General features: G+C 48.3%; 1 protein-coding gene and 1 long non-coding RNA gene across 5 annotated transcripts; one reads left to right on the forward strand and one right to left on the reverse strand.

The window, feature by feature from the left end:
• Positions 1 to 940: 940 nt before the first annotated feature.
• Positions 941 to 23,953, forward strand: wnk2 (WNK lysine deficient protein kinase 2). Of its 3 annotated transcripts, XM_058065454.2 has the most exons (27): positions 942 to 2,056; positions 4,871 to 5,043; positions 5,115 to 5,335; positions 5,543 to 5,700; positions 6,078 to 6,166; positions 6,263 to 6,482; positions 6,556 to 6,823; positions 6,953 to 7,182; positions 8,104 to 8,232; positions 9,475 to 9,594; positions 10,545 to 11,168; positions 11,387 to 11,436; positions 11,506 to 11,668; positions 11,736 to 11,852; positions 11,917 to 12,087; positions 13,317 to 13,359; positions 13,434 to 13,589; positions 13,665 to 14,524; positions 15,322 to 15,379; positions 15,459 to 15,523; positions 15,595 to 16,175; positions 17,261 to 17,493; positions 17,557 to 17,739; positions 17,833 to 17,931; positions 19,870 to 19,914; positions 19,993 to 20,315; positions 20,991 to 23,953. In XM_058065454.2, exons 1-27 carry the CDS (start codon positions 1,388 to 1,390, stop codon positions 21,222 to 21,224), a joined length of 6,282 nt encoding a protein of 2,093 aa, XP_057921437.2. In that variant the 5' UTR covers positions 942 to 1,387; the 3' UTR covers positions 21,225 to 23,953. The 3 variants fall into 3 exon arrangements, with proteins under 3 accessions (XP_057921435.2, XP_057921437.2, XP_057921439.2); XM_058065452.2 differs by having other exon boundaries at positions 941 to 2,056; positions 17,261 to 17,739; XM_058065456.2 differs by lacking the exon at positions 17,833 to 17,931.
• Positions 3,025 to 9,029, reverse strand: LOC131123677 (uncharacterized). 2 transcript variants are annotated; one of them, XR_013629491.1, is made up of 3 exons: positions 8,993 to 9,029; positions 6,535 to 6,624; positions 3,025 to 3,841 (listed from the first exon to the last, which is right to left on the reverse strand). It is a non-coding gene; the product is annotated as an uncharacterized LOC131123677 (long non-coding RNA). The 2 variants fall into 2 exon arrangements; XR_013629492.1 differs by lacking the exon at positions 3,025 to 3,841 and adding an exon at positions 5,953 to 6,395 and having other exon boundaries at positions 8,993 to 9,015.
• Positions 23,954 to 24,228: the final 275 nt, after the last annotated feature.

Genomic DNA, 24,228 nt, shown 5'->3' on the forward strand with positions numbered 1-24,228 from the left:
TAATTCTACTTAATGTATTGATTTATTTGTTTTACAGTTTTATGTATGTATATATATATATATTATTCTACTTAATGTATTGATTTATTTGTTTATTTGTAAAATTCAATTATTGAAATATGATATGAAGATATACATACATATATGTATATCTTCATATATATTATATATATGTATAGCTTCATATCATATTTCAATAATTGAATTTTACAAATATGTATATATGTATATCTTCATATCATATTATATATATATGTATATCTTCATATCATATTTCAATAATTGAATTTTACAAATAAATCAATAAATGAAGTAGAATAAATATATAGGCAACCAGTTATGTACATACATTATTATCATTTTTATCTTGTTATTGGTTCATGTCACGCTGTGGACATAAGAATAAACACACCAATGTCAATAATTAATGCTTATAGCCTTTTTTTAAAGATAAAATACATATAATCTTGCTACATACTGCATGCTAAATAGGTGATATTTCATTTTCATTGAATGGGAAGAAAGGAGTACCTTGGGTGTACTTTTACTGACACTTTGATGGTTTGCACCCACACTGTGGTTCCAGTGGTTTCCATGGTGATGTTAATATTATTATTATTATTATTATGCCTCAACGTCATCATTGTGGTCTTGCCTGTCATTCTGTGTGTGTGAGTGGGAAAATGAGGAAAAATTAGGTTCGGTAAAAGTTACAATAATAAGGTGCAAATATGATCAGAATAATATATAATAACAAATATTTGTCCATAAAATGTAAAATGATTATACATGGTGGAAGTATAGTTTGGGTTCATGCATTGGTGGATGAATGGAAGCACCAACGCCTTCCATTCATCCTTCCAAGATCAGTGGTCCATCCCATAGTCAGTATCGATACCATAGACTTTAGTATCGACAGGCAGACACCACCCAGGCCGTCCCGAGGTGGGGAGGGGGGCGTGCGAGTGGAAGTGTGCCGCAGTGAGGATAATCTGATAAGCTTATCCTCCTCGTTCACCGCCATCCAGGATGGCACCGCTGGGGGGAAGGTGGACGGAGGAGGGGATGCCGAGCACCCTGAGCCCGGCTCTTTCTGCATCTGCGTGCACGCACAGCATGTTTGTTTTGATTGCAGGTGCAACGGCCTCCCTTGAACGCATCATTGCGGCAGCAACGCGCGCGCAGAGGTGAAGTTGCACGAACAATTTTGGGAGGAGATGCTGTGGATGCTAAACACCCCCAAGGCCGAACATTGGGAGCTGCCGAAGTGCGTCACAGCGTGCTGTGTGCTGCAGGTAAGCCAGCCGACCCGCCCCGGGAGGACCGCCGCTCATCCCCCGCACACGATGCCGCCTGTCGGGGCCAGCGACTAACCCGAGCACCCGGGATGGAAGCGGCGGAGGAATCGAGCAAAGCCCCGCCGCTCCTCGGATCGTCGTTTTGCTCAGCACCGGATTTGGACTCCGACATCAACGCTAACGCCTTCAGGCCCATCTATGAGAACGGAGCGGATGACAACGTCAACATCCAGATCACAGCCCTGCGAGGGGCCAGCGACCCCAGCGCCTACCCATCCGCGGACTACCGCGGGCTGGTCCGCCAGAGGTTTATTCGGCGGAGTTTGTGGGTGTCCGACTCCGACGAGCATGCCGCGGACACGGCGGAGTGTGTGCACGGCACCCCGGCGCTCAACATCGACCTGCGCTCCATCGTCGGCCGGACTCGAAGTCGCGCTCTGCATGCGAGCCGCCTACTGGACGACTCGAGGCCGGAGGCGGAAGTCACGGACGGCGGCCCCGGGAGCACGGGATCCCGCCAGGAGGAGAAAGGTGACACGCTCGGAAGCGAGGTCAAGGAAGAGGGCGTGTCCTGTGACGTCACAGGCAAGGCAGGAAGTGATGAGAACGAAGAGGAGCCGGGAATGAAGGCGGTGTCCACCTCACCCGGGGGCCGCTTCCTCAAGTTTGACATCGAACTGGGCAGAGGCTCCTTCAAGACGGTCTACAAGGGTCTGGACACCGACACCTGGGTGGAGGTGGCGTGGTGCGAACTCCAGGTGGGTGTCACCTGCCCGCTGGGGTCTGTAGGGGCACGGCAAGGGGTTGGTGGTCATGTGTGCTTGGGTGTAAATGACACACAAGCACCGACAGCCTTTTATTGCACCTTTGATTTATGGCACATCTGTACCCCCAACGCCACTTCCTGTCTGCCCCTACTCAGCGCCCTCAACACTTCAACACATTAACAGCAACACACACACACACACAAGCACAAGTCTTATTTATGTCTTAAAGGGCTTATTTTCTCTTATGATGTCTACTTTATTGGCTAATAGGAGTATAAAGGTGACTATAGGGGTGTTATATCATGTCTAGAGGACTCTAATAATTTAAAAAAGTGTAATTAGAAGGTGATAAACAGATTTTCCATGTCTTAAAGTGCTTATTTTCTCTTATGATGTCTACTTTATTGGCTAATAAGATTATAGAGGTGACTATAGGGGTGTTATCTCATGTCTAGAGGACTCTAATCAGTAATTAGAATGTGATAGAGTTTCCATGTCTTAAAGGGCTTATTTTCTCTTACGTCTACTTTATTGGCTAAAAGGAGTATAAAGGTGACTATAGGGGTGTTATATCATGTCTAGAGGACTCTAATCTTTTTTTAAAAATGGAATTAGAAGGTGATAAACAGATTTCCCATGTCTTAAAGGACTTATTTTCTCTAGGATGTCTACTTTATTGGCTAATAGGAGTATAAAGGTGACTATAGGGGTGTTATCTCATGTCTAGAGGACTCTAATCAGTAATTAGAAGGTGATAAACAGATTTTCCATGTCTTAAAGTGCTTATTTTCTCTCATGATGTCTACTCTATTGGCTAATAAGAGTATAAAGGTGACTATAGGGATGTTATCTCATGTAAAGAGGACTCTAATCAGTAATTAGAAGGTGATAAACAGATTTTCCATGTCTTAAAGTGCTTATTTTCTCTTTTGATGTCAACTACATTAGGTAGTAGGGCTCTAATCATGTTAAAAAGTGTATTTAGAAGGTGGTAAAGAAGGTGGAAGTGTTCATCCTGCATGTGCCATGTGTTATTGATGTGCTGTCTGCTATGAAAGCCATCAGGCCAAAACAAGGGCGGATGGTGTTTGTTGCATCCATGCATGAGTAATTCCCCCAAGACAAAGTAGACATGAATTATTGAGGGGCATCATAGCTCGCTGCCACGATGACTAATCTGTATGCGCTATAATCTAATGATCACTTGAGATTAGGCCGTGTATCCTTCAGGTTCCCTTTCAGAACTGAGGTCCTGCCTTTAGTTGTGGCACTCGTATGTATGAGAGCATCTTCCTCTACCAGCAAACATGGAACATTGGAGAATAGCTTCCATCCAAACAAAGCCAAGTGATGCCTTGATATGACTATTTAACTGGAATATGACATTGATAGGTTTTATATTGCAGTACTGCATTCAAATCCAGCCTTTTAATGAAAGGATTTATGGTTGTCCTGAAGTATTTCCTTGCATCTGTCAAGAAAAAGTTTTCCATATGTGGTGTGGTGCCAAAGGGGAGGGAGGGGGTTACATTCTGCAGTTTGTGTGTGTCTACTAAGCGTGTTTATCTGAGCAGCTTCTTGGTGAGGATCCAAGCAGGCCTTGCCCTTCCGTCCGTGTTGTCCATGTGTACTTGTTGTAGTATATAGCATGAGGTGTTGTATAAGTCGCAGCGTGAGACAGCAGAAAAGGTGTCCTTGTCGGCGCCTGCAGTGGAGGCTGGCATGAATGGGGTCTGAAGGAGCTGCTGATTGGCTGAGCTGTCTGTAGTATACTCACTGAAAGAGCAGAATACAAATCAGGAGTGTTAATCGTGTAGAATTATTGCATCCAGTACATGCTGCTTTACACACAGCCAAGAACGCAAGGTGCATTCACGGACATCCGGTCATTGCATTATTCATTCATTCATTCATTTTCTACCACTTAGCCTCTCGAGGGTTGCAAGGGTGCTGGAGCCTATCCCAGCTGTCTTCAAGCGAGAGGCTGGGTACACCCTGGACTGGTGGCCAGCCAATCACAGGGCACATATAGACAAACAACCATTCACACTCACAATTTGGAGTCGCCAATTAACCACATTCCTAGTTTTTGGAATGTGGGAGGAAACTGGAGTACCCGGAGAAAACCCACAGGGAGAACATGCACACTCCACACAGAGATGGCCGAAGGTGGAATTGAACTCGAGTCTTCTAGCTGTGAGACCTGTGCGCTAACCACTCGCCGTGCAGCCCATTGCATTATTATTATTATTATTATTATTATTATTATTATTACCTTTTGCCTATGCAGAGTCCCGAGACCCACTTTTGGGTCACGACCCCACGGCCATCTCCAGCCAGTAGCTGATGATCTACCAGTAGCTTCTAACCACTTTTCAAGTAGCTCTCCAAAGGCTTTATTCATTTAGCTATTAATTAGAAAGCGGGCTTCAGCAGTAGTTTGGAGGTCTTTGGAGTGGAGATTGTGGAAGAAGTAGAAAGCTTTTGTGTGCGGTGTTATTGTGTGTAGCTGCTCTATAGGAGTCCACTACTCTATCCAAAGCGGACAAAATGAGCATAATAGGTCCCCTTTAAAAAAGCATATTTAGAAAGTCTGAAACAAGCAGATTATGCTCCCAGTGGACATTCATTTATGGCGGTTGGGTGTGGAAGTAGTAAATAATATGGGAAAGAATATTTTTATGCAATCTGTTCAGGGGGTGTAGGCTGTGAGTTCCCTGGCAGCATAGCAGACACACACTGGCATCTACTGTATTTCATTTAAGGATGAATCATTCTTCATTTGTCTCCATCAATGTTCCAAAGGAGCGTAAACTGTCCAAAGTGGAGAGGCAGCGTTTCAAGGAGGAGGCGGAGATGTTGAAAGCTCTTCAGCATCCCAACATCGTGAGATTTTATGACTTCTGGGAGTCACCACTAAAAGGCAAAAAGTGCATTGTTCTGGTGACGGAGCTCATGACCTCAGGGACGCTAAAAACGTGAGTGGTAGCACATTTTCGCGTGATCTTCCAACCTTGATGGCTTCACGTCATTGCGTTTTCCCCCGCAGGTATTTGAAGCGCTTCAAGGTGATGAAGCCTAAGGTCCTTAGGAGCTGGTGCAGACAGATCCTGAAGGGCCTACATTTCCTGCACACCAGGACGCCGCCGATTATCCACAGAGACCTCAAATGCGACAACATCTTCATCACGGGGCCGACGGGATCCGTCAAGATTGGAGATCTGGGCTTGGCGACTCTCAAGAGGGCTTCCTTTGCCAAAAGTGTTATTGGTTAGCGACAACTCCACATTGTTCTGTGACACTCCAACAGTTACATCTCACATCTTTTATCACTTTTGGAACGACTAACCTTTTATTATTTATATCGGTATAAGTCATTTTCGTATTATTATTAATTTATTTTATTAATTTATGATTATTTATTTATATAAAATATATCGCCCAACCCGAGTCCTCATGTTTGTTTCAATGTTCCAGGTACACCAGAGTTCATGGCACCCGAGATGTATGAAGAGCACTACGATGAGGCCGTGGATGTCTACGCTTTCGGAATGTGTATGTTGGAGATGGCAACGTCGGAATATCCGTACTCAGAGTGTCAGAACGCTGCTCAAATCTACCGCAAAGTCACCAGCGTGAGTTTTCCCTCCTCTGAACCTTTTATTCCTTGGAAGATCAACCCTGTTAGATGTCATGGAACACCCCCATTGACTTATTATGTTGTCACAAATGTTAATTGTCTTTCCACACACACACACTAAACGGTAGACTTCAAGTTATTTCCTTTAAACTTAAATAGCCAAAAACCTACCACTTCCACACGGAGAGGGAGGATAACTATTAACAGTTATTTAACCTTTAACATGAACATTAATCAAACATAATAATTTTTTCTGCCTCAAACTAGTGTCCTGCGGGCCACATTTGGCCCGCGGGCCGCGTGTTTGAGACCCCTGCCCACGAGCTACAGTATGTGTGATTGCTGCGGCCATGTTTGTTTCATTGTCTCCAGGGTGTAAAACCCGCCAGCTACAGCAAAGTAAGCGACCCGGAGGTGAAGGAGATCATTGGGGAGTGCATCTGTCACAGATGGGAGGAAAGGTATGCCTGCTTGCTAACTTCCACCCGGGCTGCTGCGCTGCTGCTCGTGTGTCAAGGCCAGTATCTGGATGTGACGCACGTGCTGGTTTTCTGCAGGTACTCCATCAAGGACCTTCTCAACCACGCCTTCTTCGCAGAGGACACCGGCGTCAGGGTGGAGCTCAATGAAGAAGACCATGGCAAGAAATCCTCCATCGCTTTAAAGCTGTGGGTGGAGGAACCCAAAAAGCTGAAAGGGAAGTACAAGGACACGGGGGCCATCGAGTTCACCTTTGACCTGGTGAACGAGGTACCAGAGGTTGTGGCGCAGGAGATGGTAACTACTCGACTGCTTTCTCACTTTGACTAATGATGCAACACAACCTTACTGTGTGTGCCGTCTCATCCAGGTGGAGTCTGGGTTCTTCCTGGACTGCGACGTCAAGATCGTTGGCAAGTCCATCCGGGACCGCGTGGCTCTGATCAAATGGAGGAGAGAGCGCCTCGTCACATCAGGAAACGGCGAAGCATCCGCCAAGAAGACGCCACAGAACCTCCTGCAGGTCCCCGGGGCCGCTAGACCACAGGGGACCACGTTCGCGTCGGCCGACTATGACGACCAGGACACGGAGCAGCAGACTTTGATTTGCACCGTCCCGGTCACCACGTCCACTACATGTGAGGACGCACCTGAATGTGGCATCATGATGTCAGCTTTCTGAATGAAATCCTACTCCTATTTCTCTGTCCTTGACCTTCTCTGCCCTTCCTGTCATGAACCGCCATGTTCTCTGCGCTCTCTTACAGCCGACAGCGGGCTCAGCGCCACCATGCAATCGGATGATCTCAGCAAACAGCAAAATGGCTACCAGTCTCTGCCTGAGTCCGTCTGCACCGTTCAGGCGGTCTTCAGCCCCCCAGAGCATGAGTACCAAAGAGAACCCGCACAATTACAGGAGGGAACCTACCAGCAAAGCCCGGCCCAGCTGCACCCTGGGACCTACCAGCAACACCCGGGGCCAGACCGGTCTCAAACAGTGAGTCATTTGCAAACGCTCCGTTTTTGTCTTCTTCTTTGAACACATTTGTACTTTTTTCTGCTTGACCACGTCGGCTCAGCCTGACCGCATCCGTGTGTGTCCCCGGCGTGGACGTGCCTCCATGTTGGAGAAGTTGCACTCCAGAAGCTCTCTTAGCAGACACAACTTCTCTACTAACTCCTCCCAACGCACGTCTTTATCCTCTGCTCGCTCGCCACCCCACGGATGTTCTCGTGGTGACTCAGCAAGCTCACCGGTGAAGCCGCAGCGCCCCTCAGAGCGGCCACAACCCGGCCGCCACTGCGGTGCCTGCATGTCTGTCCTCCAATCGGACAGGACAAAGCGAAGGGGATCTTTGGGACATGTTCGCTCTGACTTCACTCCTTCTGCTTCATCAGACCTGGTCTTACCCTCCCCCACATTCAGTACTGATCTGCGCAGGAACATGCGTGACAGTGGACATCTCCGTCTGCTCGACCACTGTCTCCACCACATCGTCGGCCGCAGAACAAGCTCCCCTACACTCTCAGATGGGGGCGCTATCATCTCTTACGCCACTATGGACACAAGGTTTCACGTATCAGCACACGTGAGCAAAGGGAGACAAGATCTACTGGTAGGTTAGATAAGGAGCGGAGGAAACATGGCCGCCGCGGCAACCTGCTACCTTTTTTATGACCCCGCAAGTAGAAAAAAAATCCTTTCAACACATGGAAAAGAAGAGGCAAGCTCATGCATATGCTACACTCACGCTCCCTCGTTGCTACCTTCTCCAGCCGGCTTCCTCCCCACGCATTCCTTGGCACATAGCGCGTGTTGACCTCCATCTTCCTTTGTGGTAGCAAGAGCTAAACAAACACTGTTGCCCCCTGAGTCATGGCGACCGCTAAATGTGGCCTGTCCCTTTCCTCTCCACAGAGTCTTTCTGCTCTATCGGCGCCGGCCCCTCCTGCACAGCAGACTAGACCCGCAACCACAGCTCAGACCTTCCCTGCTGCACCACCCGTCCTGCACCCGCAGCTCAGTGCCCAGACTGGCCAGGACCAGGTACTATGCTAACACTATTGTACCACTATGGACCAGGTACTATTCCAACACTATAGTACCACTATGGACCAGGTACTATTCCAACACTATTGTACCACTATGGACCAGGTACTATGCCAACACTATTGTACCACTATGGACCAGGTACTATGCCAACACTATTGTACCACTATGGACCAGGTACTATGCCAACACTATTGTACCACTGTGGACCAGGTACTATGCCAACACTATTGTACCACTGTGGACCAGGTACTATGCCAACACTATTGTACCACTATGAACCAGGTACTATTCCAACACTATTGTACCAGGTACTATGCCAACACTATTGTACCACTATGGACCAGTGACTATGCCAACACTATTGTACCACTATGGACCAGGTACTAAGCTAACACTATTGTACCACTATGGACCAGGTACTAAGCTAACACTATTGTACCACTATGGACCAGGTATTGAGTACAGTCCTATTCCAACTGACCGGTTAACTGGTATGCCGCAATGAGTCTGGTTTCAGAAATAAACGAACAAATAAATCAGCACAAATACAGGTCACCAGCCTGAAACAGCAGGGGCTAATCTACGCAACACATACACTGTATTTGGCTATGAAAAGAGCGGCAACAGGTTAGCTAGCATGTGAAAGCGTTTAGCATAATAAACGTGGGCACACGACACAATGGGCGATATTCGCCACCTAATTAGCATATGAATAACGATCGCGAACGATCGTTAACAGCCGTTAACAGCTTACCTTTCTCATGAACGCAGACATGCCTTCTGACTTCTAGGCTGTGGTCTTACAGAGGACCCCTTAGCTGCCCTGCAAGTTGCCTGGCACAAACACGACCACAGCCTGCCCTGAACAGTGCCTGCACCAAACATCCAGTTACAATGAGGGAATTTACAACATACTATATGCCAACACTATTGTACCACTATGGACCAGGTACTATGTTAACACTATTGTACCACTATGGACCAGGTACTATTACAACACTATTTTATTTGGCATATTTGGCATGTTGACCACACAGTCAGGAGATGTGGTCGGCCTGCCATTGGCTGGTGACCAGTCCTCTGGTCTGACGAGAGATGGGTAGGCTCCAGCATGGCCTAGTGAGAAAAATAGAAGATGGTCGTTGGTTCTTTTTTCAAACGTTAGGTTTGGGCCAGATCCACCAAGGTAAACTGCGTTTGATGTCCTACCTAAAAACAATGGTATGTCTTCCTTAGCGCTTCCCTGCCGAGCAGCCTGGAAGCCGCCTTAGTCCTCCTGACTCATCTAACACCTTCACCCAGTCTGGCGCCAACACAGCCTCTCCTCTGCTGCCTCTTCACGTTACACCTGCACAGGTGCGTTCATGGTAACCAGGGTTTATTTGAGTGGATTCAGCATACACCTCCTGTATGTACAGTATTTGTATTGTTTGTGGTGAACAGGAGACTTTCATCATTTTCCCTTTTCCAGTTTCCCTCATCATCGTTTTGCTCTTTTGCTCGTACCGCTCGCTTTTTGTACATGCTTCAGTACATGTACAGTACATGCTAAAGTATATGCTCAAGCCCATGCGACAACACATGCTACAGTACATGCTACAGTATATGCTGCAGTACATGCTACAGTATATGCTGCAGTACATGCTTCAGTATATGCTACAGTACATGCTAGCGTACATGCTTCAGTATATGCTACAGTACATGCTACAGTACATGCTGCAGTACATGCAAGAGTACAAGCTACAGTATATGCTACAGGACATGCTACAGTATATGCTACAGTACATGCTGCAGTACATGCTACAGTACATGCTACAGTGCATGCTACAGTACATGCAACAGTACATGCTGCAGTATATGCCACAGTACATGACAGTATATGCTACAGTACATGCTGCAGTACATGCTACAGTACATGCTACAGTATATGCTACAGTACATGCTGCAGTACATGCTACAGTACATGCAACAGTACATGCTGCAGTACTTGCTACTGTACATGACAGTATATGCTACAGTACATGCTACAGTACATGCTACAGTACTTCTTCTTTCTCTTTCGGCTTTAAATAGAATTCCCAATGTTGTTTTTCTTTTGTCCTAATGTATAGTAGATTTTTTATGGTATATAAAAATTTTAACACTGAGACAGCTGAGACACGGTAAAGCAGTAGGATTAAATAAGCTCTGATTCTATCTACCCCTTTTCAGACAGATTGAATTGTGTCACAGTGTAAACATTCTCCCAGGCAAAAAATAAAACCCTGAGCGTCATCAACAGTTGGGCTATTGTTCTGTTTTTCCAGGTGCAGACTCCGACTCCACGGGTGAATTTAGGAGATGTTCCGCTTTTGGCCCCCATTCAACCTGTCCTACCTGCCATTCGCTTGGCTGACTTGGGAAATGGAGCAGATGGAGAAACTCCTGCAGCCGACGCCGACTTAAGTGGAGCCCCCCCGTTTCACGCCTCTGCACCGCCCTCAGCTCCTGCGGATAAAGAAACCCAGACTCCGGCACAAACGGCAGCTTTAACCCGGACAAAAAGTCCAGCGTCAGGACAAGTGCCGGCTCAATCAGCAACTTCGATTCCAGTCGATTCTGCAACTTCTGCATCACCCAAAATCTCAGACCCTTCTTCTACTGTAGGACTAACCCAGCTCTCTGGACTGGGCTCAGCCGTGCTGCCAACCCAGCATGCTGCCCCTGTTCCTGTTCCTACCCCAGCTCCTGGTACGACTCCTCCTGTTTCTAGTCCAGCTCCCGCTCCAGTTTCTCCTCCAACCCCTGTTCCTGCTCCTGCTGCTGCTGCCCCGGCTCCAGTTCTGCCACCCGCTGGCATCCACACAGCCGTCTCAGGGGTGCCTGAATGTGGAAGCCATCCTCCAGTGTGGCAGAAAAAGGAAACTTCACAGCAGGATCCCTGCACGGAGGTACGGGCACAACCGGACGGGAGTTAAGTGGACTCCTGCATTGATAGTTAGATGTTAGATGGTTGCATTTCTTCATCCACATATGTATCATATTACAGTTGCACATTACTTACAGACACATTCTTATTATTTTGTGTACATAACTGCATCACAAGCTCAACTCATTACTCAGGAGCAGCCAAAATATGTTCCATATATTCCATGTTTTGTGTGTTCAGGAAGTGTTCCAGGAAGCAGCGGTGTGGTCGGCCAGCTACGCATATGACAGGTGTGATTCCAGACACTTTCTACAAGGGAGTAATGCTAACAACCAGTAAGCTTTGTGATTTTGCGTTAGCCCCTACTGTGACGTCGCATCCGGCAAGGAAGCCAGCGACGGCTACGACAGCTTAACCAGCGGAGGGAAAGGGGAAGGAAAACACAGGAAGCACCATCGCAAGTCCGCTCGCACGCGCTCTCGGCAAGAAAAGACCAGCAAACCCAAACTGAGCATGCTCAATGTGAGTCGTAACGTGTGTCTCCCCCCCGACTCTGTTCCCGATGAAAACGTGTCATGTGCCCTTTCAGGTGTGCAACACAGGCGACAAGATGGTTGAATGCCAACTGGAGACGCACAATCACAAGATGGTGACGTTTAAATTTGATCTGGATGGAGATGCTCCTGAGGAAATTGCCACATACATGGTAGCCTACGTTTCTTTTCCACTTCTTTGCTGCTTCTAAATCAACGCTTTTGTTTGGGCTGTAGGTCGACAACGGCTTTATCCTTCCCTTGGAGAAAGAGATCTTCATTGATCAGCTGAAGGACATTGTGGACAAAGCGGAGGACATGTTAAATGACGACACGGAAGGAGAGAGGGTGTCTACTTTGAGTTGTAGTCCAAAGCGAGGCCAGACTTCTGATGGATACGTAGGAGAGGTAACTTCAACTTCTAGTTACAGGTGCTCCTCTGTCTGTGCACGATGGACAAGTGGAGGAGACCCGAGTTCAATACCACCCTCGGCCATCTCCGTGTGGGGTTTGCATGTTCTCCCCGTGCATGCGTGGGTTTTCTCCGGGTACTCCGGTTTCCTCCCACATTCCAAAAACATGCTAGGTTAATTGGCGACTCCAAATTGTCCATAGGTATGAATGTGAGTGTGAATGGTTGTTTGTCTATATGTGCCCTGTGATTGGCTGGCCACCAGTCCAGGGTGTACCCCGTCTCTCGCATGAAGATGACAGCTGGGATAGGCTCCAGCACCCCCGCCACCCTCGTGAGGATAAGCAGTAGAAAATAAATCAATGAATGAATGTCCTGTGATTGGCTGGCCACCAATCCAGGGTGTACCCCGCCTCTTGCCCAAAGACAGCTGGGATAGGCTCCAGCACCCCCGCACCCTTGTGAGGATAGGCGGTAGAAAATGAATGAAGTCCCTGTGATTGGCTGGCGACCAGTCCAGGGTGTACCCCGCCTCCCACATGAAGACAGCTGGGATAGGCTCCAGCACCCCCGCACCCTCGTGAGGATAAGCGGTAGAAAATTAATGAATGAATGAAGGCCCTGTGGTTGGCTGGCGACCAGTCCAGGGTGTACCCCGCCTCTCACATGAAGACAGCTGGGATAGGCTCCAGCATCCCCGCCACCCCTATGAGGATAAGCGGTAGAAAATGAATGAATGAATGCCCTGTGGTTGGCTGGTGACCAGTCCAGGGTGTACTCCGCCTCTCGAACGAAGATGACAGCTGGGATAGGCTCCAGCACCCCCGCCACCCCCATGAGGATAAGCAGTAGAAAATGAATGAATGAATGCCCTGTGGTTGGCTGGTGACCAGTCCAGGGTGTACTCCGCCTCTCGAACGAAGATGACAGCTGGGATAGGCTCCAGCACCCCCGCCACCCCCATGAGGATAAGCAGTAGAAAATGAATGAATGCATGAATGAATGCCCTGTGATTGGCTGGTGACCAGTCCAGGGTGTACCCCGCCTCTCGCCCCAAGACAGCTGGAATAGGCTCCAGCACCCCCGCCACCCTCATGAGGATAAGTGGTAGAAAATGAATGAATGAATGAATTCTCCCGCCTGCTATGGTCGTGTAACCACCAACACGTACGTATTCATGCATCTGTCATGTGTCATGTAAGTCTCTGATCTTCTCTTCCTACAGAGTCCGCAGTCAGGAGCATCCCAGCCTGTCTACCAGCAAAATGGTGAAGCCCCTTTTTCCCTTCACAAGGCCGTCATCCTTCTCCCGTTGGCTCATGCTCAGGACCTTCTATTGCAGTTCTTCATACAGGAAAGAGATGGTTCATAATTTGCCCCGTGGAGGAGACACCTCTATCCAGCCAGGAGAACACGTCTGAGGGCACAGCGTCACAGTCTCCTGGAAGTTCAGCCACCACGCAGCCTGCCGGCGCTGCCAGACCTTCTACATCACGAGGTGACTCTTTTCCTCCTCAGCTTATGCTGCACAAATGGAGACGTGACAAATGTGAGATGATCTTTTTATCTTCAGCTGAAGAAGGCTCCTCCTCTACAATGTCTGGTGGGAGCGGAGGCTTCATGCAGGACGTGTATGGATTCTGTAGTCCACCGATTACGTCCAACACGGACCCTCTCCTCTTGGCCACTCTGTCTCCTCCTGTGTCTGCCCCCTCCGCCCTGCAGTCGGTACCATCGATGGAAGCCATCAGCAGCGTGCATCAAGCCCAGCCCGCCAGAGCTCAAACGTTGCCGCCATCATCTCCACAAAGCGCTTTTCAAACAGACGAACCGCACGGATCCCCCGTAGGCGCCGCCTCGCCCGGTCAATCTACTTTGCACGCCGCGGACATCTCCTGTGCCGTTTCCGTGGCGGATGAAGTACCCTGCTGTCCTCTGGTCATGCCCCTGTCCCTGGATGTGAGCAGCTCGCCCAGCGGGTCCCCTCTCACTCCTCTTCCGCTGCAGGAACCCGCTTCGGCTAAAGAGTCGCTGTCTCTCTCGTACGCCGCCGCAACACGTGGCGAGCGCTCACAGCAGCCTGTGGTGCTCCATCAGCCTTTCTCCTGCGTGGGAGGGGCCAAAGTGTCGTCACTGCCCCAGAGCCCGGCACCAACGCAGCACGGAGGAGGACCCGGCGAGTCAGACGGTGAAGGACGCCTGGCCCGCGGAGGCTTTGTGGACAGCACCATCAAAACTCTAGACGAGAAACTGAGGAACTTGCTCTACCAGGAGTACGCTCCCATGTACCCGTCGGGTAGCGCTGCAGAGACGCCAGGATCTGGCACCGAGTACATCCAGTCTCCCCCTGGTCCGGACAGTGCTGCTGGAGGCTCAGGAAACAGTACACCAGGGCCAATGGAGGAGGCCCGCTTCAGAGCAGGAGAACAACTGGTTGGTTTGAGAAACAATTCTACATTTTACCATCATACGACGGAGCCTATCCCAGCTGTCTTCAGGCGAGAGGCAGGGTACACCCTGGACTGGTCGCCAACCAATCACAGGACACATATAGACAAACAACCATTCACACTCACATTTTGGAGTCGCTAATTAACCTAGCATGTTTTTGGAATGTGGGAGGAAACCCGGAGAAAACCCACACATGCACGGGGAGAACATGCAAACTCCACACAGTAATAACCGAGGGTGGAATTGAACCCCTAGCTGTGAGGTCTGTGCACTAACCACTCGCCTGCCGTGCAGCCCCTAGCATTGTTATTCATTCATTCATTTTCTACCACTTATCCTCACGAGGGTTGCAGGGGATGCTGGAGCCTATCCCAGCTGTCTTTGGGCGGGAGGCGGGGTACACCCTGGACTGGTTGCCAGCCAATCACAGGGCACATATAGACAAACAACCATTCACACTCACATTCATACCTATGGACAATTTGGAGTCGCTAATTAACCTAGCATGTTTTTGGAATGTGGGAGGAAACCGGAGTACCCGGAGAAAACCCACACATGCACGGAGAGAACATGCAAACTCCACACAGAGATGGCCAAGGGTGGAATCGAACTCGGGTCTCCTAGCTGTGTGGCCTGTACGTTAACCACTCGACCACCGTGCAGCCCCTAGCATTGTTATATTGTCCAATATGTATGTATTATATTATATATTATATAGTATATATTCTGGTCACGCACGTCAACAAACACAATCTGACTGTCTGTTTCGTGTCCCCCAGCCTCAAATCCCAGAGAGAATGGATAGTTTGAGCACTCTGAGCGACTCGGCCGTGTGTGGTACGTATGCCTTCAGAGCCGGACATCATGCAACATGGAAGAAGCCACGCACGTCTCCATTTCTCATTCATGTTTGCAGCTTCCCGTTCTAAAAGGCACGTTTCTCACTCCGTCTCCTGCTCCGGGCCAAGAGGCCGATTTAAGGTGTGTATGTGAAGTATGAAATATCATCTAAAGTGCTGAAGTGCTTCCACTTGGTCTTCATGATCTGTCAGATGATGTCGGTTCCTCCCGATGTGGCCAACAAGCGAGACGTGAAGCAGAGGAGCTGGAGCAGCGTCGCCTCGCCGGCGCACCCCGCATGCTTCGATGTTCCCATGGAGGCCATGACTCCCTCCACCACCATCGGCCGCTTCTCGGTGGTCAGCGCCGAGGACGACCAGACGCAGAGAACACGTAGCAGTCGCTACTCCGCCCCTCCTGACTTCTACCTGGACACGCCTCCCTCTGCGGCCAACCAGAGCTCCTTGCCTCACGGCATCACCTCAGCCTCCGTGCCCGCCGACATCACAATCCACGCCCGCTTCCTCTCCTCTGACTCGGGGGCTGAGAGCAGCCCCGCTAAGGCGGCCCCGCCCGCCCTGAGTCAGCACATTCGCTCTGAGCGCAGAGGAAGCGACCTGATGAAGAGGGCGGTGGCCTTCCTCAGACGTTCAGGGCGCAGCAGCAGCGTGCAGAGCTCAGATTCTCCAAGTAGGCATGGAGGCGTGGCCGGCTCCGCCTATGCCAGCAGCGATAATGACTCGGAGATGGAGGACTCGGACATGAAGAGAGAATTACAGAGACTCAGGGAGAAGTAAGCATCACCTCTTCCTTTTCTTCTCATCTTCATGCTAGAAATCATGTTAGGAATGGGGGGGGGTGAACAGATCATGTTAGGGTTGGTGGGGGTGACCAGGTCATGTTAGGATTTGGGGGGTTACCAGGTCACATTAGAGTTGTGTAGGTGACCAAGTCAAGTTGTGTTGGGGGGGTGACCAGGGTTCGGGGACAACCAGGTCACGTTGGGTTTGGGGGGTGACCAGGTCATGTTAGAATTGAGGGGGTTGACCAGGTCACGTTAGGATGGGGGGGAGAGGGGGGAGTTGACCAGGTCACATTAGAGTTGGGGGGTGACCAAGTCAAGTTGTGTTGGGGGGGTACGACCAGGTCATGTTAGGATGGGGGGCTGACCAGGTCACGTTAGGATGGTGGGGGGACCAGGGACCAGGTCACGTTAGGATGGGGGGGTTGTCCAGGTCACGTTAGAGTTGGGGGGTGACCAGGTCAAGTTAGGTTGGGGGATGACCAGGTCATGTTAGGATGGGGGGTGACTAGGTCATGTTAGGATGGGGGGCTGACCAGATCACATTAGGATGGGGGGGGGGTGACCAGGTCAAGTTGAGTTGGGGGGTTGACCAGGTCATGTTAGGGTTGGGGGGGTGACCAGGTCAAGTTAGGGTTGGGGGCTCACCAGGTCACGTTAGGAGGGGGGGGGGTTGACCAGGTCAAGTTAGGGTTGGGGGCTCACCAGATCACGTTATGGTTGGGGGGGTGACCAGGTCAAGTTAGGGTTGGGGGCTCACCAGGTCACGTTGGGGGGGGGTTTGACCAGGTCAATTTGGGTTGCGGGGGCTGACCGGGTCACATTAGGGTGACAGGGGGGCAGGTCAAGTTAGGTTGAAGGGGAGGCGACAGTTGGCTTTATTTAGCTCTGCATGTACTTTAAAATGTTAGTCATGTGTGAAATTCATTTGTGTTGCAGTTGCTGCTGTTATTCATAATTCATTACAACATTGGTTGTGTTGCTTATCACAGTGAAATATGAATCAGATATTTGATAGTATAGAATTTTCCTGTTGCATTTGGAACAGGTTTGCTATCTTGCTTGCGTTCCCTCAGGCACCTGAGGGAGATCTCGGAGCTGCAGGCCCACCAGCGAGGAGAAGTGGAGCTGCTGTATCGCCGTCTGGGCAAAGCCCCTCCCTCGGGGTTGACGTACTCGCACGCCGCGCCTCCTGCAGGCCGCCGAAAAAGATCCGGCAGGCACAGACTGAAACCCGGCAAACTCCTCAGTCCTCTGGTGCAGCAGTTTCGACACGTGACGAATAAAAGCGGCGACTCCAGCAGAAGCGGTGAGCATCGGTTGAGCGTGGTTGACAAACTTTCCGCCCTGATGTGTCCCGTATTTACATCAGCTGCTCCGGGAACCGGAGAGACGACCGTCAGTTTAAACGGATCTCCGGCCAGGGGAACCATAGCCACCCCGGGACCCGTACACACTCAGCAGCCCTGCTCCCTTAAAGGCTCCTTGTCATCAGATGACATTTACGCTGGACTCTATGCAGACGCCACCGGTGCACAAGCACCACCAGGACAAGGTAAGCCAACAATGCACCCATCTTGCACCACAAGTATTCATCCAGGTGTGCTCTTCTTACTCTTCTCCCTTTCATATATTATACTCTTTACAGGCTGGTCTAATCCCCCTCAAGCATCAGACCGAGTCACCTATAAATCCTCTAGCAAGCCCAGAGCTAGATTCCTCAGTGGGCCTGTGCCTTTATCTATCTGTTTGTATCTCTTCTCTTGCTGCTTTGCTCCACCTTTGCCTTCTTCCTCTGTCTTTTACACTCCTCCTCAAGGAAAAGTCTGCTCTTTTACATGATCACATGATCACATGATCACATGATCACATCATCCACAACAAAAGAGGCAGCCATCATGTGAGCCGCATATGAAGCACATTGTTTATATTATTCCTATGAACATTTTTACGCCAAAGAACTACGTTACTGGGGTGCATGGTGAACGAGTGGTTAGCGCGCAGACCTCACAGCTAGGAGACCCGAGTTCAATTCCACCCTAGGCCATCTCTGTGTGGAGTTTGCATGTTCTCCCCGTGCATGCGTGGGTTTTTCGCCGGGTACTCCGGTTTCCTCCCACATTCCAAAAACATGCTAGGTTAATTGGGACTCTAAATTGAATGTGAGTGGTTAGCGTGCAGGCCTCACAGCTAGGAGACCTGAGTTCAATTCATTCATTCATTTTCTACCGCTTTTTCTCACCAGGGTCGCGGGGGGGGGGGGGGGGGTGCTGGAGCCTATCCCAGCTGTCTTTGGGCAAGAGGCTGGGTACACCCTGGACTGGTCGCCAGCCAATCACAGGGCACATATAGACAAACAACCATTCACACTCACATTCACAAGTATGACATGTTATACTAAAATAAAATAAATAAAAATAAATAAAATAAAATACGATACTAAAATACTACAAGTATGACATGTTATACTAAAATAAAAAAATAATTAAATTAATAGAAATAAATAAAATAAAATACGATACTAAAATACAACAAGTATGACATGTTATCATCAACCTGTTACTACATGCTCACATGCATGGATAGCTCTTTGAATAGGTGTGTCCCATGACGTGCATTCATTAGCTGCCTCTTTTCACCTGTTTTCATATCTTTACACCACACAGAGAAGACAAAGACGTGTGTTCACGTCCCACAGAAGGATTGTGGATGGTTCCTAAAAATGAAGCTTAGCTCTACTTTGTATGTCATGAAAGACTTTCTTTTCTTTTCATTGATTCTTGCCACTTTGCTGCTCATTCTGCTTTTTCTCGTGTTTATTCAAACCGCGGACACATGAGATGAAATTTGAGGCTGGAATTGAAGTGTCAAAGCGTGTCTGGGCTTTGGATAAACACACACCTATGCATGCACTTGCTGGCCACAACATTAGGTACACCTGCACTTGACATCCGCCAACATTCGACATCTTTCTTCCACGTGATTATTCAAGTTATGAAAAAGTATTTAGGTTTAAGAAATAAGCAGGAGGTGCAGTGGACGAGTGGTTAGCGCGCAGACCTCACAGCTGGGAGACCAGGGTTCAATTCCACCCTCGGCCATCTCTCTGTGTGGAGTTTGCATGTTCTCCCCGTGCATGCGTGGGTTTGATCCGGGTACTCCGGTTTCCTCCCACATTCCAAAAACATGCTAGGTTAATTGGCGACTCCAAATTGTCCATAGGTATGAATGTGAGTGTGAATGGTTGTTTGTCTATATGTGCCCTGTGATTGGCTGGCGACCAGTCCAGGGTGTACCCCGCCTCTCGCCCAAAGACAGCTGGGATAGGCTCCAGCACCCCCGCGACCCTCGTGAGGAAAAGCGGTAGAAAATGAATAAATGAATGAATGAAGAAGAAAGAAATAAGCGCCTCACTGAAATTCTCCTTCCTGTGTGAGCTTCATTCAAATCAAACCATCACTTACACGTTCATCAGTATATACAGTATATAGTATACAGTATGCAGTTCATAGTATACAGTATTGTGAGTAGCGTATATACAGTAGTTGAATGTGTGTCTTCCATCAGGCTGCACTTTGCTGTTGCTCATTTTGCTTCTTATTGAGTTTGTTGCTCGGCTTTGTGTTTGATGTTCCTTCAAGTGGGAGTTGGGGAGGAGCTTAGTGACGTGTGTTTTGTGTCGTAGGGACGACGCTGAAGCGACTGTGTCTTGGCAAAGAGCGAGGGAACAGTATGTTCTTCACTTAAGTAGGAAAGATACCCAGTAAGTAAGTAAGCATGATGGAGTTATTTCTCGTCTGTGTGCCAGGGTTCGGTGCCGGTTCAGGGGCGGTTAATCCATCGCAGCAGCCGCCCACCGGTACCACACCGCCTCCTCACCAGCCGGTGATGGGTCTGGCGCAGGCTCAAGCCAACAACAGCAACAACAAGACGGGAGGCTACGCCGCCATATCTGGGAGCGCCGCTGATATCAACCTGTCTGAAGATCTACAAAGACTGATGGACCACTGGGCCCAGGAGCTTCTAATCGTCACTCACAGGCCGCGCACCAACTCCCTGCGCGTTGGTGGGGAGCAGCTTGTGGGGCAGATGCTCCCCCCAACTCCTCAGCAAGCTGCAAGTACCTCAGAGGTGAAGAAAACACTGCATGACATCATCATGCCATAGGAAAAGTACAACATATCAACAATATTGAGCATCTCTGGTCTAATCTGATTGGCTGGCAACCAGTCCAGGGTGTACCCCGCCTCCCTCCAAGTCAGCTGGGATAGGCTCCAGCACACCCCCGCCACCCTAGTGAGGATAAGCGGCATAGAAAAAGGACGGATGTATAATCTAACCCAGGGGTCTCAAACTCAATTTACCTGGGGGCCACTGGAGCATCAGCCCCCCCCCCCCCCCCCCCCCCCAAAAAAAAACGCATTTATTAAAAACAGAAAAATATACAAACTTTTTCTACAATAAAAGCTCTGATAAAACATTCCACTGTTCTTAAATATCTTAATTTTTATTAAGAGAGCTAGCGACCTAAACGATAGCCTTCAAGTTATTTCCTTTAAACTTAAATAGCCAAAAACTTACCACTTCCACATGGATAGGGAGGATAACTATTAACAGTTATTTAACCTTTAACATGTAATAATTTTTTCTGGGTACATGATACCATACAGCATCCATATCAAACTTGTGCGGGCCGCACTAACATTACACTTTCATATCAAGGCGGGGGCCTCAAGCTCGTGCCACATTTGGCCCGCGGGCTGCATGTTTGAGACCCCTTATCTAACCCGTGATTTGACCTTCAAGGTGTCCTCATGGATGAGCCCAGGCATGGAGAGCGGCCACCCCGCCCTGTCATGGCCCGAGATCAGTGCCACAAGCAACAGAGACGCCATGGGACCCGACACTCCTCTTTCTCTCGGCCAATCACCTCATTCGGCCCTCGCCCTCTCCGCCTTTCCTGCTACACCTTCAGCCCCGGATGCTCCGACTCCCATCACAAGGGCGGCACATCAAGACCCCAAAGCAAGAACTCTCTAATCTGAAGTAGCAACGTCTTCCAAAAACAGCATTATAATCCACGTGCAAATATTGTATATAATCCTTCTCATCATTTGCATACCTCCTGCTCATGTGCAGTACTATGATAGTTTTCTAAATGATGACTGAAGCAAAATCTTTGCAATGTTGGCCACCATCCACAATCCTGATGTGGAACGTGAACACACGTCTCTCTTCTGGACCTTCTAAAGATATAAAAAGAGGCAGCAAAGAATGCATATCATGGGACGCACCTATTCCACCTTCAAAAAGCCAACAAGACTCCATTTCCATTATGTGATCTGCATATGAAGCACATTGTTCTTATTGTATTATTACGCCTAAGAACTACATTATTGGCGTAGTGACACCTAGCTACTAGCAGGCTAGCGACTAGCTTGAGCACACACTGGCTCCCAATGCCTTAGGCCACTAGCTAAAGGTAACGCTACGTATTGGAGCTGTTTTTTGTTTTGGAAGCTAGGTGTAGCTATGTGAAATCAATGCACACAGGAAGGAAGTAGTACTAAAATACTCCAAATATAACATGTTATCATCAATGTACCTGTTACTGCATGCTCACAGCATGGATAGAAAACATTGCTGGAGCTCTTTGGTATGTCCCATGACATGCATTCATCACTGACATGCCTATGTTTACCTGTTTGTATATCTTTATAACACACAGACAAAGATATGTGTTCATGTCTGTGGATGATGGACTAAATTGCAATCAAAGGTGAATGGAGGCGTGACGTACAGTAAGCAGAGACGCTCTGCGTTCCTGGCGTTGCCTCGTATTGTACAGTATCTACAGTAGGAAATATTGTGTACATACAGGAGCTTGTGGGTTTGTATGCAGTCAGCAGCAGATGATGAGCACAGGCTGCAGATCGGTGTCTCGGTCAGCGTCATGGCGACACTGTGAAGACTTGTGGTCCCGAGGACGCTATCTCTCTCTTTCTCCGGCAGAGGTTAGGGGTTCTTATCTTTTTTTTTTCATCGATGAATGCTTCCATCCCAGGAGTATTCTTAAGAGATGTGAATGAACTTGATCTTCAGGTGGGAATCACCTGTCAGTGTGTGCCTTGTATTGCACTTTTTGGAGATGAGCATTTAGGGTTATTGTCAGCGTGTATATCCGTCCATCATGCCCTTACAATCATTTCACAACCTTCTGGCAGGGTATCAAAAACTAGGGGTGTCCAAAGATCTTACCTGATGAAAAGGTCTGAAGATTTGTCTGTGTGGTGGGCAAGGGGGCCGGGGACGATGATAAATCAATCAATGAAAAAGAGGTGGATCATTAATATATTGGCGTGTGTGTGTGAATGTCTGACAAGAACAGGGTTCACCTTTACATTTTTGTTCCATAGAACAACAGCAGGAACGGAGTAAGCCCTTTTGTCAGACATACAGTGTCCACGGGTGGAGGCGGGGCTGCTATCATACACACACTGTGTGTAACTTAATAGATATTATATTAGCAGATTGGCATAGATTTTGATTGAAAGGAATCTTGTCTCATATTATTCATCACACTTATGAAGTATAAACATTTTTTAGTAAAATAAGCAAAATCGAGTAAGATCTCCAGATGACCTTCATAAATAACTTTAAAGGCTCTAAGAGACCCTCGTTCGCTAATTTGAATAAAGTGATGATAGAATGGATGCTGTCAGCCAAAGCCTGGTTTGGGGTGGAGGCCAGCAGGCATCCATGATGGTGGAAGAACGCCAGTCAGAAAGGAGCCCTCCTCCCACGTGTAGCTTTACGGCTCGCTGCCTCGGATTGGCTGCTGATGGTTTTCTTAGGCAGAGCCGGAATGTGAATTATTATTCCTTGTGGCTTGTAAGCATGCCTTATGATTTGGATTTGATCAAGATGCTTCAATGGAAGCTTTCCTATAAGCCCACATTTGAATTATTAGTTAAAGTTAAAGGTCCTTCATGCATTGTTATTCCCACGATAGCGCGTTAGCCTGGATGCTAACAGAATTTCGACCACCGTGCTTTTACTCATATGGAATGCTATTGTGTGCTTGATCCCGTCCTACGTAATGTATCTCATACAACAACACAACATTAAGCAGTGGGCGCTAATGTTAGCGGCACTAGCATAGCTACAGCACTAACATTACACTCGCGGCTGAAGGAAAACAACATGGTCCAACTTCAAGCTCCCACGTTTGTAGATGGTTAGCAAAGCTCCAGACTGCTTTATAAGATGTGTAGTGAAGCCTGCTTGTGTATACAAGGGGTGTGTCTCAGGTGGTATCATGTCTTTCACCAAAGAGGGAGTTTGCCCTAAGCAGTGGGTGCTAATGTTAGCAGCACTAGCATAGCTACAGCGCTAACATTACACTCACCGCGCGGCTGAAGGAAAACAACATGGTCCAACTTCGAGCTACAACGTCTGTAGATGGTTGGCAAAGCTCCAGACTGCTTTTTAAGATGTGTAGTGAAGCCTGCTTGAGAGGGAGAGAAAGTGGGAGATTTGTTAGAACGTCATTAGCGGCCCGCAGATCCGTTTTTTTTGGCCGTTTACTGGCACATTGTACAAATCAAATAAATGAATTAGCTTTATGACATGGCGTCAGAAAAGTTAGCCGTTTAGCTACGTCCGTTTCTCAAATACCAGCCGAAACTGGCCAGCGGTATCAATATTGCATAGCATTCCATGAATGGACCTTTGATTTATTGTGGTAAAAGTACACACGCTATGCTGGTGACATCAACGCAAAAGGTACAAAAAACAGAATTTGGTACAAAAAAATTAAAGGGATTTCATAAATATTGACCGACATTTGATTGCTTTCAGCCTCTTTAATGTATGCATGGATGTATGTTATTTCATCTATCAACTTTCCTACATGTGACCCTTGAAAGCTTGGACCCCCCCAGAAAGTGTGACTCACGTCTGTATTTGTACTGTATCAACATGGTATCTGATGATATACTGTATACTGTCAACATGGTATCTGATGATATAGTGTATGAATGGA

Source organism: Doryrhamphus excisus, linkage group LG11, assembly GCF_037039965.1.
Source record: "Doryrhamphus excisus strain RoL-2023G ecotype Guam linkage group LG11, RoL_Dexc_Guam_v1.1, whole genome shotgun sequence".
Taxonomy (NCBI): Eukaryota; Metazoa; Chordata; class Actinopteri; order Syngnathiformes; family Syngnathidae; genus Doryrhamphus; species Doryrhamphus excisus.

Excerpts from the sequence above, each read along its gene's own strand:
- wnk2 (XM_058065452.2), top strand. The coding sequence starts at position 1,388 with ATGGAAGCGGCGGAGGAATCGAGCAAAGCCCCGCCGCTCCTCGGATCG. Across the intron at positions 5,044-5,114 it reads ACCTCAGGGACGCTAAAAAC|GTATTTGAAGCGCTTCAAGG; the intron begins GTGAGTGGTAGC and ends TTTCCCCCGCAG. Across the intron at positions 11,669-11,735 it reads CCAAACTGAGCATGCTCAAT|GTGTGCAACACAGGCGACAA; the intron begins GTGAGTCGTAAC and ends GTGCCCTTTCAG.